This window comes from Athene cunicularia (assembly GCF_003259725.1).
Source record: "Athene cunicularia isolate RWA chromosome 4 unlocalized genomic scaffold, athCun1 chr4_part2, whole genome shotgun sequence".
NCBI lineage: Eukaryota > Metazoa > Chordata > Aves > Strigiformes > Strigidae > Athene > Athene cunicularia.
Genome location: NW_020799099.1, coordinates 31,778,551 through 31,791,512, shown reverse-complemented (window position 1 = coordinate 31,791,512; position 12,962 = coordinate 31,778,551). Strand labels below are relative to the sequence as shown.

The window sequence follows — 12,962 nt, the reverse complement described above, 5'->3', positions numbered from 1 at the left end:
AAGACTTTGCTGATGTTGCCTTGTGTCTGGGCAGCCTGTCCCCAGTTCAGAGGAGATGGCACGGTGCTGTGCTCAGCTTTGTGTTTCAGACTCAGTGGTAGGGACTGGTGGAAGAGAGGTGCTGCATGAGGATGGGAATGCCTGTGTGCTCTAAAGATGACCCAGGAAGGGCTGCTCTTCGATGTGTGTAGTGCTTCCACCACATATTGTGTGTAATATTTCAAAAGCTTTTTTCTTCACTGAGGGGGAAGATTGTGTTAGAGACATTGGGCTTGCCTGCAATGAGAACAGAACTGTTGCAGGTGGTTCTGGGCATAGGGTTTGGTTTTGTTCCTTTTGCACTTAGAAGCTAAACTTTAGACATGCTGACACTAGGCCTGAGCTCCAGATCCCTCAGTGTGGCTTGTCCTGAGCAGAGTGTGTTACAGGTTTAAGCAGCCTTCCAAGGTGTGGGGAGGTAGTTCAGCCCCAGAGGCTAGGTGATGTGGCCTAAGGGCTGGAGGTACAGGAAGGGAACAGCAAAACAAGAAGGGCTTGTCCTGCCTGATGAGAGGTTTCAAACAGGTCTGTTTTCAAAGAAAAAGCAGGAGCTGAAACCCCCTGTTTGAAAACCTGATTTTAGGAAGGCTGATGTATTGGCTGGGCGAGCAATGGGAGTTGCATCTCATGAACTTGGCTCCTGTTCTCCTCTATGGGTCAGGCTCAGCTTAGATCTGCATCTTGTTTGAGCTGCAGGAAAATAAACAGGAATGAAAATGGTGTCAAAAGGCATGGTGAAGGGGAACTTGTACTGCGCTGTGGCATTTCTGACAGAGGGAAAAGGCACGAGGGTATGGTATTTGGCCTTCTGTAAAGGTCAGAAGCCTCTCCTGAAAGGAGAAAAAGTTGAGGAAAAACTCCTGTCAAAACTAGTGTAAGTAGAAAGCTTTCAGCCAGCTATTTTATCTTCTCTGGGCCAGTATTTTTCTCAGGCAGCTGCTACAAACCCAGAGCATCTCCAGCCAACGGAGGGTTGTTGTTGAACTGCTGAATGCCTCCTTCTTTGTAGCTGTGTCATTAGTGGGAAGCTTTCCCAGAGGGATGTGATGTGGATGGCCCAACGGCACAGCAGCGTAAGGCTCAGGGCTCCCCAGCCGCCCCTCTGGAGAGCTCCTGGGTGAGGGCAGGAGGGGACAGTTGGGAGAAGATGCAGGTGGGAATCCTCTTACAGGGGCATGCATGCTCAGTGCATATGGAGCACAAAATAGCAACTTGTTTTAAGGGTGTTTTACTGTAAATAGTCCACTGTGACTTTTTTAAAATCAGTTAATACTTTCAGTTTATCATTTTATAGTTTGCAATTTTACGAAAGGGAAAAAAAAAGATGTTTGTGATTTTTTTTTTTTTTTTTTTTTTTTTCTCTTCCTATATGCAATCCAAACTGAACTTCAGGTTTTGGTGATAACTTTGTACATTTCTTAGAGTATTTCTAACAACACATTTCAGTACAACTAAGTGACAACTGATAAACACTGAAACATGACCACTAAATAAAGTGCTTTTATGGAGAAAGTGAGTTTTTATTTTTGTCCCCTACCCCATGCATAGCTTTCTGATGGCAAAAGCAAAACAAAAGGTGAGTATTTACAGTGTCATGATTAACACTTAAGGAAGCCAGGGACTATTCAGCCATGCAGATACACTTATTGTAACAGTGCAGGTTCTTTCTAGGATCAGACTCATTACACAGCTCAAAGGCATCCAGACTAGCTGCCTCACAGCCTTACCTGCTACCATCAAAGTTTTAGAAGGGCAGTGCTGGCATGATGTGGTATCCTCTCAAAATGCCTGTTTCTTCCTTCTTCTCTACACAGCAGCCTCCCTCATCAGGGACAGCTGTAGATCAGAGCTCAGGAAGGCAACATGTGCTTTAGTATTCTATGTTGGCCGGCCGTGAGGGCAGGCTCAAGCACAGCCACGCAGAAATGCTTAAGGAGCAAGTGACACTCATGCATGAAGGCAGGGAACTGGGGTTTCAAACTGCCTCTGCCTCCACTATTACTAGGTATAACCTAGCTGTGGCTCTCACCTCTACTGAAATTGTAAGACGGTCAGGGAGGTAATACAGCTTCCTTGGCAGGACAGGGTTGTCTGCCTTAAAGAAAGGATGGGGCAGGGCAAAAGCAGGAAAATAAAGTATTCACAGGTTCAAAAAAAAGACATTTGCCTTTAGATGCTGGGATCACTGGTGACAGACAGGAAAGCTAAATAGTGGGATGGAGTGAACACATGAAAGCAAAGTTGTGTTTTTATTTACTACATTAGGAAAAGTCCCATGACCTCCGATAGAAATTGGCACAATTTAGGAAGGGTGGGTGAAAAGGTCAGGGTTTTAATTCTCCTTAAATGCAGTAGGATGTGTCTCTCAGGAGCAGTTGTTGGTCAGGGTTTGCTCACAGCTGACCAGTGCTACGAACGTGTGACAGGGTGACTGATGTTGGCTACCGAGAAGGAGCTCCATGGGTTAGTGCTATAGGAGATACTTCAGAAATGCAGTCAAGCTGACTTTGGTGATCAGTCATTTGGATCCCATAGCCCAGCACCACAATGCAGCAGTGAGGTGGGTCTAGAATGTAATTTTTAAAGCTATATTTATATATATTCTACTTCATTGTGGTAGGCTGGCTGTGTAGCTCTAAGCAGCTTCCATCTGCAAGTTGTACTGTTTGGTACCTACACCTGCTGTGGATACAGCCAAGATTTCAGTTGTTCCTGGTCTAAAGAGCTTGCCTGCAGCAAGGGCTGGATTTTTCTGTGGCAGTCCAAACCTACTGTATTATAGCCCACATCCAGCATTTTCCTGAGGGCATCCTAACTCCTCTAACTTCAAAAGTTTTGACTTAGCCAGCAACCTTGTCTGCATTAAGAAGCTCATATCCCCTAATGGTCCCTGGAGGACCCTCTGGGACAGGGGGACATCATACACCTTGTTTTCAGACTGTTTCTAAAAATGATGGAGCTGGTGGTGGAACGTCTCAGCCCCAGATTTCAGTGGGTGTGTCTGAAGGAAGTACCCCCTGAGCTAATTGCTAGCTGGGAAAGGGGAGGAACAGCAGGTCTTACAGGTGCTGCTCCTCATGCTGTTCCCAGCTCCAGATAGCTGCTGCAGGCCTCTGTCCTACTGCACGAGGGACCCTACACCACATGCTCCATCCATACCTGCCTGCACTAGTCACGGGTCCAAGACATGATGTGGGTTTGGTTTTCAATTCTGATTATGGACAAAGTTACCTAATGTTACACAAGGACAATTCAGATGAAGCACAGTCTTTCGTGCATGCACCACTTTCCCTAAGTGGAGGAAGGCAGGAAAAGTTCGGTGAAAGATGAGATGAGGCTGTAATATGATTTCTCATCATCTGTCAGTCCTGCGTTGCCTGGTCTGATCACCACAGCCACATGAGTGTCTGCCTCCTCGGCTGCGTTGGCTTCTGAAACAGAGGCAGGGAGAAAGGCGATGAGATCTGATAATTGACCTCCCCACATGAGGATATTTATGGCTTGAAGGTTCCCCAAAACACTGAAGTGCTTTTAAATGTTGAGACTGAGAGAGCAGTGTAGGGCTCTAGAGGAACTAGCTCCTGGCAGACTGGCTGTGGATGACTGTAGCTGCCACGCGACGTGCGTGGATGGGAGCTGGCTGCCTTGCCATCTCCTCCCCCATCCCAGCTGATGGCTGTCCGAGGTGCTGCGCAGGCAGCACGCACTGGCAGCTTAATTCCTGCCACGAAAAAAGCTCGGCTGTGGTCCGACTGTGGCATTAGCGAGTCCAACACCCCCTGCCAGGAGTCTCTTCTCACAAGCTTCCTTCACTCCCCAAGCACAGCAGGAGGCCACAGGAAGATGACCCAGGGAAAACTGCAAGTTCCCACCAGCTCTTCTGCCAGGGCTGGGGAGGAGGTAAGGGCTAACTCCTGGGAACTGAGCTGGCTTAGACTGAGATCACAACCCAGTGTCATTTCTGCCAGAAAGATGTTCTCAGCAATGGCAGGAAATTAAATTAGCTTCCTGAGCCTGGCTTTCCAGGGGTTAAGTCCTGGTGATCAGGAGTGATGTTTTCCTGCTGCTAAACACAACCTAAGAGTAAGTGGCACAAAGAACCAGCCACCGCGTGTGCACAGCAGACATTGTCTGTTCCCCTGAACACAGGTCACAAAACCCACTGACCCTGTTTGTAAATGGGGCATGCCAACCGCTTCAGCAAATGCTCCACTCTGCTTTAACAGTCTCCTTGCTTGCTGGTGCAAGGGCAGGTTTTCTACTTGACCTACTTTCCCCCATGGCAGCACTGCTCACAGATATCCCACAGCTGTGTGAGAGCCTAGATGTGTAGGGAAGGAGAGTGGCAGCAGTTAGGGGGATGCCACTGAAGCAAGGTGATCTGCAGCATTTCTGGGTGCTTGTGACAAGTCAGCAGCATGTGTTTAAAGAGCACAGATGAGAGCCAGCAGGACTGGCAGGCCACCTACCTCGAGGGACATCCGTCAGGAAGAGGATGTTGGTGGTGGTGCACCCAATACTGGCAGCAATCCTTCTGTAGCTCTCACTTTCTACCTTGGGGCCTATTTTGGTATCAAAGTGGCCATCAAAGAGCTGAAAGAGAGAGAAAAGCAAAGGCAGTGCTCAGTGCCACCTGAAGAGCAGGGCTAAACTTCACTCCCACGCAAGACATCCCCTTTCCTTTCTCCCACAGTAATGGGGAGCTGATGCAGCCATGCTAGCATACTCTACTGGCTAAGCTTAACTCCCGTGGGCCAAACCCACTGCCCCACCTTCCTGTCCTAATGCTATTCACGACGCATTACGGCAAGGGCAGTTGTGGGAGGGAAGTGCTCTGCAGAGGGAGGAGCTGTAAGGAAGGTGATAAGGTTATCTACCTCTAGGATATCACCTTCTGTAGAATATCCAAACAGAAGCTTCTGGGCTTCAATGCTGCCTGAGGAGTAGATATAGACCTTCATCCCCGCTTCCCGCCACTTCCGGATGGCTGGAACCACGTCCTCGAAGATTCTGGAGCAAAACAGGGCAGCAGGTAAGGGCACAGCCAGAGGCACCTGAGCCAGGACACCTTTAGCCAGGCACTGTGACAACTGTCCCATTAGTTTTCAAGAGGACTTCATTCTCAATCTGCTCAGGACTTCTGCAGCCGGGGAGTCTATTTCAGCAGTGGGCGATATGTTCTTAGCTCCAGTCAACTGAGCAGCTCATTGACTGCTATGCAGTCATTGACAGCAGCTCTAATGAGTTGTCTCAGACACTTGGCAGGAATCACAGAATCATCTCAGTTGGAAAAGACCTTGAAGATCCTCCAGTCCAACCACTAACCTCACACTGACCATTCTCCACCAGATCCCTCAGTGCGACATTTCTCCAGGAGCTTCTCCAGCCCCATCAATTTGGAGATGGGAGGAAAGGTTAGGGAAGATGGCATCCTGCCACTTTTCTAGAAGAGATGGAAGAATGAGGGGAGCACAGGCTCTTGCATCCTGAGCCCCCTCCATCTTGCAAGCTACTAAGGTTCCCCTGTTGCTAAGAGCTACAGCTGTGAGCTGCATCCATATGGGGCAAACCCATCCCACAGGCTCAGGCTCTGACTATGTGTAGGGAGGAGCTGAGAGGAGGCTGTAGCCCGCAGCACTGTACAAACTGTTTATTAGACTGGCTCTTAGGAAGTATTTCTTTGCAGAAGGGGCTGTTGGGCGTTGGAATGGGCTGCCCAGGGCAGGGGGGGAGTCCCCATCCCTGGAGGGGTTGAAGAGTCGGGGTGACCTCATGCTGAGGGATCTGGTGGAGTTGGGAAGGGTCAGGGTGAGGTTCATGGTTGGACTGGAGGAGCTTCAAGGGCTTTTCCAACCGAGATGATTCTGTAATTCTGTGTTTGAAGCCAGACAACTACTTGGGAAGGGAGTGTCCCCTAAGGGACTGAGGTCAGAGCTGCTCTATTCAGTGACTTGGTCAGGTTGTACAGTACTACCCATAGGCCAGATGTGTCCCTGGCTTAACTGCACTGCAAAGGGTGAACCAGTTCCTGTTCACTAGGCAGCAGCATCTCTCCCCTTATTCTTCCAGCCTTGAAGAGTGCTGCAAAGACAAGATACCAGTCTAGCAACGAGCTGACAAGTCTCAAAATGTGAGCTCCATCTAACTCCTGGGTAGTAGCTGCATAAAGACAAGCCCAGCAGCAGGGAGTAAAGCTGTGAGAGAGGGAAGGAAGACCAAAGTCAAGGCAACTGCTGCGTAACTGCTAACGGACATGTCTGTCAGTTCCCTCAAAGCCTTCTCATTTGTACCACATGACCTCTCCAGTGCTGCACTTAGATGTATGTAAAAGCTCTTTGTATGCAAAGGACATTTACAAGATTACCCATGTAGTGGGGGAAACTGAAGGCTGGAGGATGCTTAAGAGGGACAAAGTGAGGCTGACAATAAGTTCCTCAGTAATACATGTGATGGTTGATAAGGAAAGGCCACAAACAGTCTCAGAAGGGCAGGGAGAGGATTTGAGTTTGATATAGCAGGAGGATGGAGAGAGGAGCTGGAGGAGACGTGATCCTCAGGGAACCAAGTTTTCACCCCAGTCCAAACTGCAGCCTTCCCACCTGCACTGCACAGCTCTGTGTGGCCATGTGGGCCAAGGCCCAGAGGTACTGCCCTGAAAAGAGGATCTGAGCCCCCAAACACCTGAAGAAAGATGACTCCAAATAGATGCAAAAGGAGGTGTTGGACTCAATTTTGCAGACTTGTAGCCATCAGTTGGCCCTTTCTTCATCCCCAGCTTCTTGGCCATCTGCTCAGGGCCTTGTTATGTATTTAAAAAAAAAAATCACTTTTTTTTCATGGTTACTTATTAAATTTCTCTGGTGTCAGATGAAAATATTTTGAGGTTGTACAGCACTTGCAGAAACTCCCAGCCACCCCCATGTTTTCACATGCTGAGTTCAATGCCTGGATTTGGGCAAGGGGTTGACCTTGAAGATCTCACTCCTTGAATGCTGCCCAGCAGCAAGGCTAGCTCTACAGTTTTTGGGCCACTGTTAGACAATTAGGGCCACTGTTTGTAAAAAGAAAATCAACACGATGGCTGTCCCTCTTGATTTGCTTTTGTTGCTTTCTCTGGTGGATGTTTACATTCTTCTGTGAGTTCTTTTTCTTCTTCCTCATTCTTCCTTTGGCAAAACACTTTGTGAACTTAGGGTTTGGTTTAGTTCCTTAGAAACTTGAAATGCATAGTTTAACCAAGTATCTCTTGACCTAAATAAGAAAATCAGGCTTAATTCCAGTCGTTCCTATTTATGCACACTTGCACTGAAGCTGAAGAGAAGCCTGAAGACAAAAAGAAGTAGAAAGGCAGGAAACGCTCAGGTAAAGAGACAACAGAGGAGGAAACAACTGAAAGGGCCTGACCCTGCCACCCCGACTTGTTTAGGCTTGTTCTAAAACCTGAGTGCAATTCAGGGATAAAATATGCAAAATGGAGAACTGTAAGAAGTTCGTATTTCTGCCTCAATCTCTTGGTTTAGCAAGAAATCTCTATAGAGAAATACTGAGACATTTTCTGAATTTTTAATGTAGAAGATAGTTGTCCCAGATGAATGTTCTACCAGTTGTGGGAGCAGAACTGCCCTGTGCGACACCTCCATTACCTCATTCTGTTTCTCAGACCTCATCTCCTTTACGGACTCTGTCCAGGTGGCCAGAGAACTGGCTGTTCCCTAGCATGTACCTGCCCATTATTCCTTAAGGTGAAACACTCTCACCCACTTGTCATCTTCCCAGTGGGGACTGAGACAACTTGGTCAGTCCCAAGTTTACTGTAAGCTTTTGGGTCCCCAGATTCAAAGATTAAGCTCAATGGAGTTGTCTTTCATTGCATGATCAAGTTTGAAATGAAGTGTCTGCCATTGGTTCCACGACAGCAGCGGCCTGTCTTAAGCCATGAATGAACGTAAATATATTGTCTTCTCCACCAAGGTAGTAATCCTATTTGCACTTGTACATGGGGCTGTTTCCAGGAATAGCTTATGCAGCTAATCTGCTAACAGAAGTCGAGGAAAGATGCACCCCATACCCACCCCAGGGAAAGGGGCACCCAATTACTCACACCCCCAATTACTCACTCTCCTTTAATGTGTCCAGTTGCATAGGCTGCCCTCCACATGTGGCCCTGCAGCTGCTTCAGTGCCGTGGTCTTCCTGTCCAAAGACATCTGCCAGTGCACGTTGTCTACAACAGCCTGGATGACCTGCTCCAGCTCCTCTTCCCCGCTGCCGCTCTCCAAAGGGATTGGCACAACCCCATCCAAGCTCGAGTCCTCCTGAGCCTGGGAATCACCCATGATAAAGAGGTGAGGGAAGAAGTGGAGCAATCTCAACGTCTCAGTTTAGGAAAGGGATCTAACACCTGCATCCACACACCTCTGTGCAAGACACAGCTTGAACTGCTCTTGACATGAAGGGTTACAACACTGAATGCTTTTCTCAATGGGAAATTCAGACTTCAGTAGTGCCTAAAAACACTTGCTTGGATTGTACTTTCCAAACCCAACAATTAGCTGTATTGTAGCTGTATTGTAAATACTCTAATAAGAACTATACTTGCTTAAGTATTTATTGAAATTAAGGCAAGGAAGCAAATGCATCTGTTGGCTTCAGACAACCACAGGTCTCAAATTGATGCTGTGTCCCTGTACGGAGGCAGAATACACTGCCCTGTGCAGGACAAGTACTTTGCCACCCCTCTGTGCTGCTTCCCAAACAGACACCTGGAAGCCAGAGGTGGCACATTCAGGAAGAGAAGGGCACAGTGCAGGCACAAAGCTGGAAAGCCATGGTTCAACACCTGCTCAGAGGCCATGAAGACAAGGCAAGCTGAGGGAAGCAGCTGAGCTGCTGCCTACCAAACACCAGCCCTTCCTGAGCACAACCCCAGGCTTCTGCCCATCAAGACAACCAGCCTTTGTGGGGGACAAAGAGAGGTATGGGCTCATGTTGGGTGACTGGGGGAGTCCCAGTGACCTAAAGTCTCTGGCATGCCGTGAAAACCCAGAGAGACACAGTGTAGCTCCATTACTTAACCTGTTTCCTCAGGAGCCCGACGTCCCGCTGGCACTCCTCCTCCTCCCAGTGAGCACGCAGATAGTCCTTCACGTTGTCTTTGATGTAAGGGAACAAGGTCTCCTGGCAGCACACAAGAAAAACAGGCAGATCCTTGAACCTGGCAGAGGTAAGGCTGATTTGTTTTTAAATCAGCTGTGTGTACAGTTATTTTCCCAGCTCCAGCTTTCCCTACAGTACTGCAGCTTGTGAAACTGCCTGCCAAGGGTGGGCTGCCTGGTCGCAGGCCAGAGCCAACCTTGGGCCAAGACTAGTGCAGGTGGATTTTTTGCACAAATGCTTATGTAGCTGCAACTTTTAAATCCCAGGATGGCAAGGTGGGTGATAACTTCTGTGCTTGCCAAAAAATATCCCACAGGCATATACGACCCCAAATTCCCATCAGCTGAGTATGAGGCTGACTGTATGTACTGTGAACTGACACGTTATACTACTCTATTTTTAATGGGGCTCTTGTCCTAATGAAGGTTGTTCTGAAAACACATCTCAACTTCTCACCAGAGCTAGAAGACTTTTTTTAAAAAGAAAAGTCTAGTCCAGTGACACTGAGCTCCATAGGACAGTCTTGCAAATGAAATGAAACAGTTAGGGAAAAGTGCCACAGGAGAATTACAAACCTTCCCAGAGATCCCAAGGGCAACCATAAATAATTACAAATTGCTCTCATCAGTGGAACTTTGCAACTGAGAAGCCACAAGCAGCCACTGCGACAGCATCTCTGGGTGCAGGAAGAGCCTCAGGACAAGGGGAGGGCAGGGAACTTCTTTCTTCAGGTAGAGAACTGAGCTTTTCTTAATGGGGAAAAATTTGGGATGGGGAGGAGATGGGAGGAAACCAGCTTGAGCTCATCTCTCCTCAAAAAACGGCCAGTGATATTTTTCTCCTCACTGTATGTCACCTTTAACTTGCGACTGAATTAAGAAAATTATGGCCCTGAGAGCATAATGTGGCATCAGAACTGCAGGATTTTCTACTGCTCCAATATAGCGTTTTCCATGTTGCATATTTTAAAAACAGTGTACATTTAGGGAAAGGAAAATCTCTTACACAAGTAGAAAATTACCACAAACTTGTCTAGGAAAATCAACAGCCTTGTAATACCCCCAGCTACTCTCTCTTCTTGTTTATTTGAGCTTAGCTGCTCTTAAACTATCTTTTAAATCATGGAGGAAATTAATGAGTATCCACTGGGAAATGCAACTGACCTGCTGACTTGGTTTAACTTCCCTTACGACTCAGATGTCAAAAGGTCTTAATTGCTTTCCAAAAGCAGTGCTTGCAAAGAAAAACTTCCAAACAGGCTCCAAAAGCGTGGTGTGTTCAGTGATTCAGTGGGTTTTAAAAGGGTAGAAGCCTTGGCCCACTGGCAAAAGCATCCATCTGTGATTCAAGAGGGGACACCCATGTGACAGCTGGAATGATGGACAGTTTATGGATATCAGAAGCGATCCCAGGCAATGATGCATAAGTTTAAAAAGCCATGAGACTCTTTGCATCCTGAAAGAAAATACCTCCATCTCCAAGACTCTGGCTTTCAACAAAAGCTGGTGGCTGCAAACTATTGAAGAGGTTCAACTGGGGCTGTTACTGACCTTTTTAATTTCACCCGCTTCTCTTTTATCTTGGCTAGCAGGAGACCTGAGCCTGCCTGCACGCAGCTCCCATCGCTCTGTCCATCTCCCGCGCATGCTGGGGAGGTGAGCGCTATCGTAGCCAGGCTCCTTGGCCATGTCCAGCCCCAGACGCGGCTGCCCCCACGCAGCTTGGCATGATGGAGAAACAGCCATCAGCAAACACAGTTTGACAGCCCTCCTAAGCCTTTGCAACCACTCACAGCAGTGTTAAACCCAGTACAGAAAGGACAGTATTTTTACTGTCAGTAGACACTCACGTAGCATGCTGTAATTAGCGCTTGTAGGATTTCGAGCAACCAGGGTTAATTTTCCTCTCAATGTCCATGCAAGCTGTCACACAGTTCAGTGACAATCTGCTCTTTTACAAATCTGATAAATCCCAGCGGATGTAGTTTATCAAATTACATCTCTCCCCTGCCATCTACTCTTCTCTGCCAGGGTGGACTCAGCAAAAGAGAAAACTTGGTGACCTCTAACTAAGGGCTGCCAAATATTCTCTTTGCTGGTATCTTTCCTTAATCCACCCATCAACTGTCTCATACTATTTCCTTACTTTGTGTATTCAATAATTCTAATACTAAAGAAAGGATTAAATAAAATCCTTCAATATTAAAGAATAAAATGCCTGCAAAACCAGCAGTGGACCTTTTAAAGGGAGATAGAAATTATGGAGGTTAAGTGGAAGTCCAAGTTTCCAGCAAACTTTGAATTGAAAACCGTAACTCATTTGGCTTTCTTGCAACAGAAAGAATTTGGGTAGGAAATCATCTCAGGTGTATTGCATGGTATTCACACAACAGCAAAATGGATTCAAGGTGGATGTAGCCAACTTCATTGCTCTGTTAGATGTTAGTAAAAAGTCTATTTAAATTGAAAGATATCGAGGTGAGGGATGCAGCTGTAATGTCATCCAGACCTGATGTTTCTTCAAGAGCACTGGAAGAACAGCAACAGGAAAGATGTAGGTCATGTTCATCTGTTAAACTGTGTTAGCAGAAACACCTAGAAAGTCTGACAAGAGCCTTCATTCACCCCTCCATGCACTGTGTGGGTCACAAAGCACCTTTGTAAACTACCAGCAAAAAAGGTCCACCAAATCCTATAATGTCTCATGGAGAAATAAGGCTAATGGCAGAAGCAGGGATAATTCCATTTGGTGTTTTAAATACAAGAAAATTGCTCCCTCCTGTGAGGACACAAGCTTGGTTAGGGACCAAAACCTCTCAGAGAGGAGGGCCCTGAAAATTTTAATAGCATATTTATGGTGTTTGTCCCGATGCCTCCTACTGTCCTCCCAGACTTCCCAGTCCCCTGGCTTCTGCACCTAAAACAACATTTTCAATAGCCTTAAGCCTACTCCTAGGCAAGGGAAGCCACTTGTATTTGCTGTTAGTACAGTCTTCCTCATGTACACTTGACACCATCTCTGTGCTGTCCTTCCCCTGGACTGGTCCTGTGCATGCTGGAGGAAGGATACACAGAACCATCTCTGATGGAAAAGCCCTTGAAGCTCCTCCAGTCCAACCATGAACCTCCCCCTGACGGTTCCCAACTCCAACAGATCCCTCAGCACTGGGTCACCCCGACTCTTCAACCCCTCCAGGGATGGGGACACCCCCCTGCCCTGGGCAGCCTATTCCAACGCCCAACAACCCCTTCTGCAAAGAAATCCTTCCTAAGAGCCAGTCTAAAACGTACACTACAGCTCTGGTGACACTGGAAGCATCTGACTGTACCACCCTTTTGAAGGGAAAAGGCAGCGGGCAACCCCAAGTCAGGCTCTCTGCAAATTCGGGTGGGGTGCTGCAGCTCCAGCCATCTGAGCATCACTGACGCTTGAGGGCTTTTCCTAAATGAGGCTTCAACTGCCCCATATTCATGAAAAAAATCATTTACTGAACTGCCCTTGATCTCAATAATTCCCTGTTCTCCTGTCCACAAAAGAGGCAGGCGATCGGTAAAACGAGGCGTGTTTTGTCGTGAGCATTATTCAGAAAAAAACCCAAAACAAAACCAAAAAACACCCAAACAGAAAACGTGTCACGGTTTTACGGTTCTGGAGGAAACTCAGGCCTGCCCTCGGTAAGGCTGCAGCCCTGGGAAAGGCTCGTCACCGTCTGCCGGCTGCTCGGGCTGGGGCGGGATCACGGTAATAACGGCGATGCTAACGGACATG

At 47.5% G+C, this 12,962-nt stretch overlaps 1 protein-coding gene across 1 annotated transcript in view; it reads right to left on the bottom strand.

The window, feature by feature from the left end:
* Nucleotides 1-235: 235 nt before the first annotated feature.
* Nucleotides 236-12,962, bottom strand: part of ENOPH1 (enolase-phosphatase 1) — a 13,159-nt gene continuing 432 nt past the window's right edge. Inside the window, exons 2-7 of the mRNA XM_026847968.1 lie at nt 10,745-10,914; nt 9,114-9,267; nt 8,157-8,359; nt 4,917-5,049; nt 4,509-4,632; nt 236-3,470 (exon numbers count right to left, since the gene is read on the bottom strand). Of these exons, the coding sequence (XP_026703769.1) occupies nt 3,331-3,470; nt 4,509-4,632; nt 4,917-5,049; nt 8,157-8,359; nt 9,114-9,267; nt 10,745-10,914 (924 nt within the window). The 3' untranslated portion in view covers nt 236-3,330. The remainder of the gene's footprint in view (nt 3,471-4,508; nt 4,633-4,916; nt 5,050-8,156; nt 8,360-9,113; nt 9,268-10,744; nt 10,915-12,962) is intronic.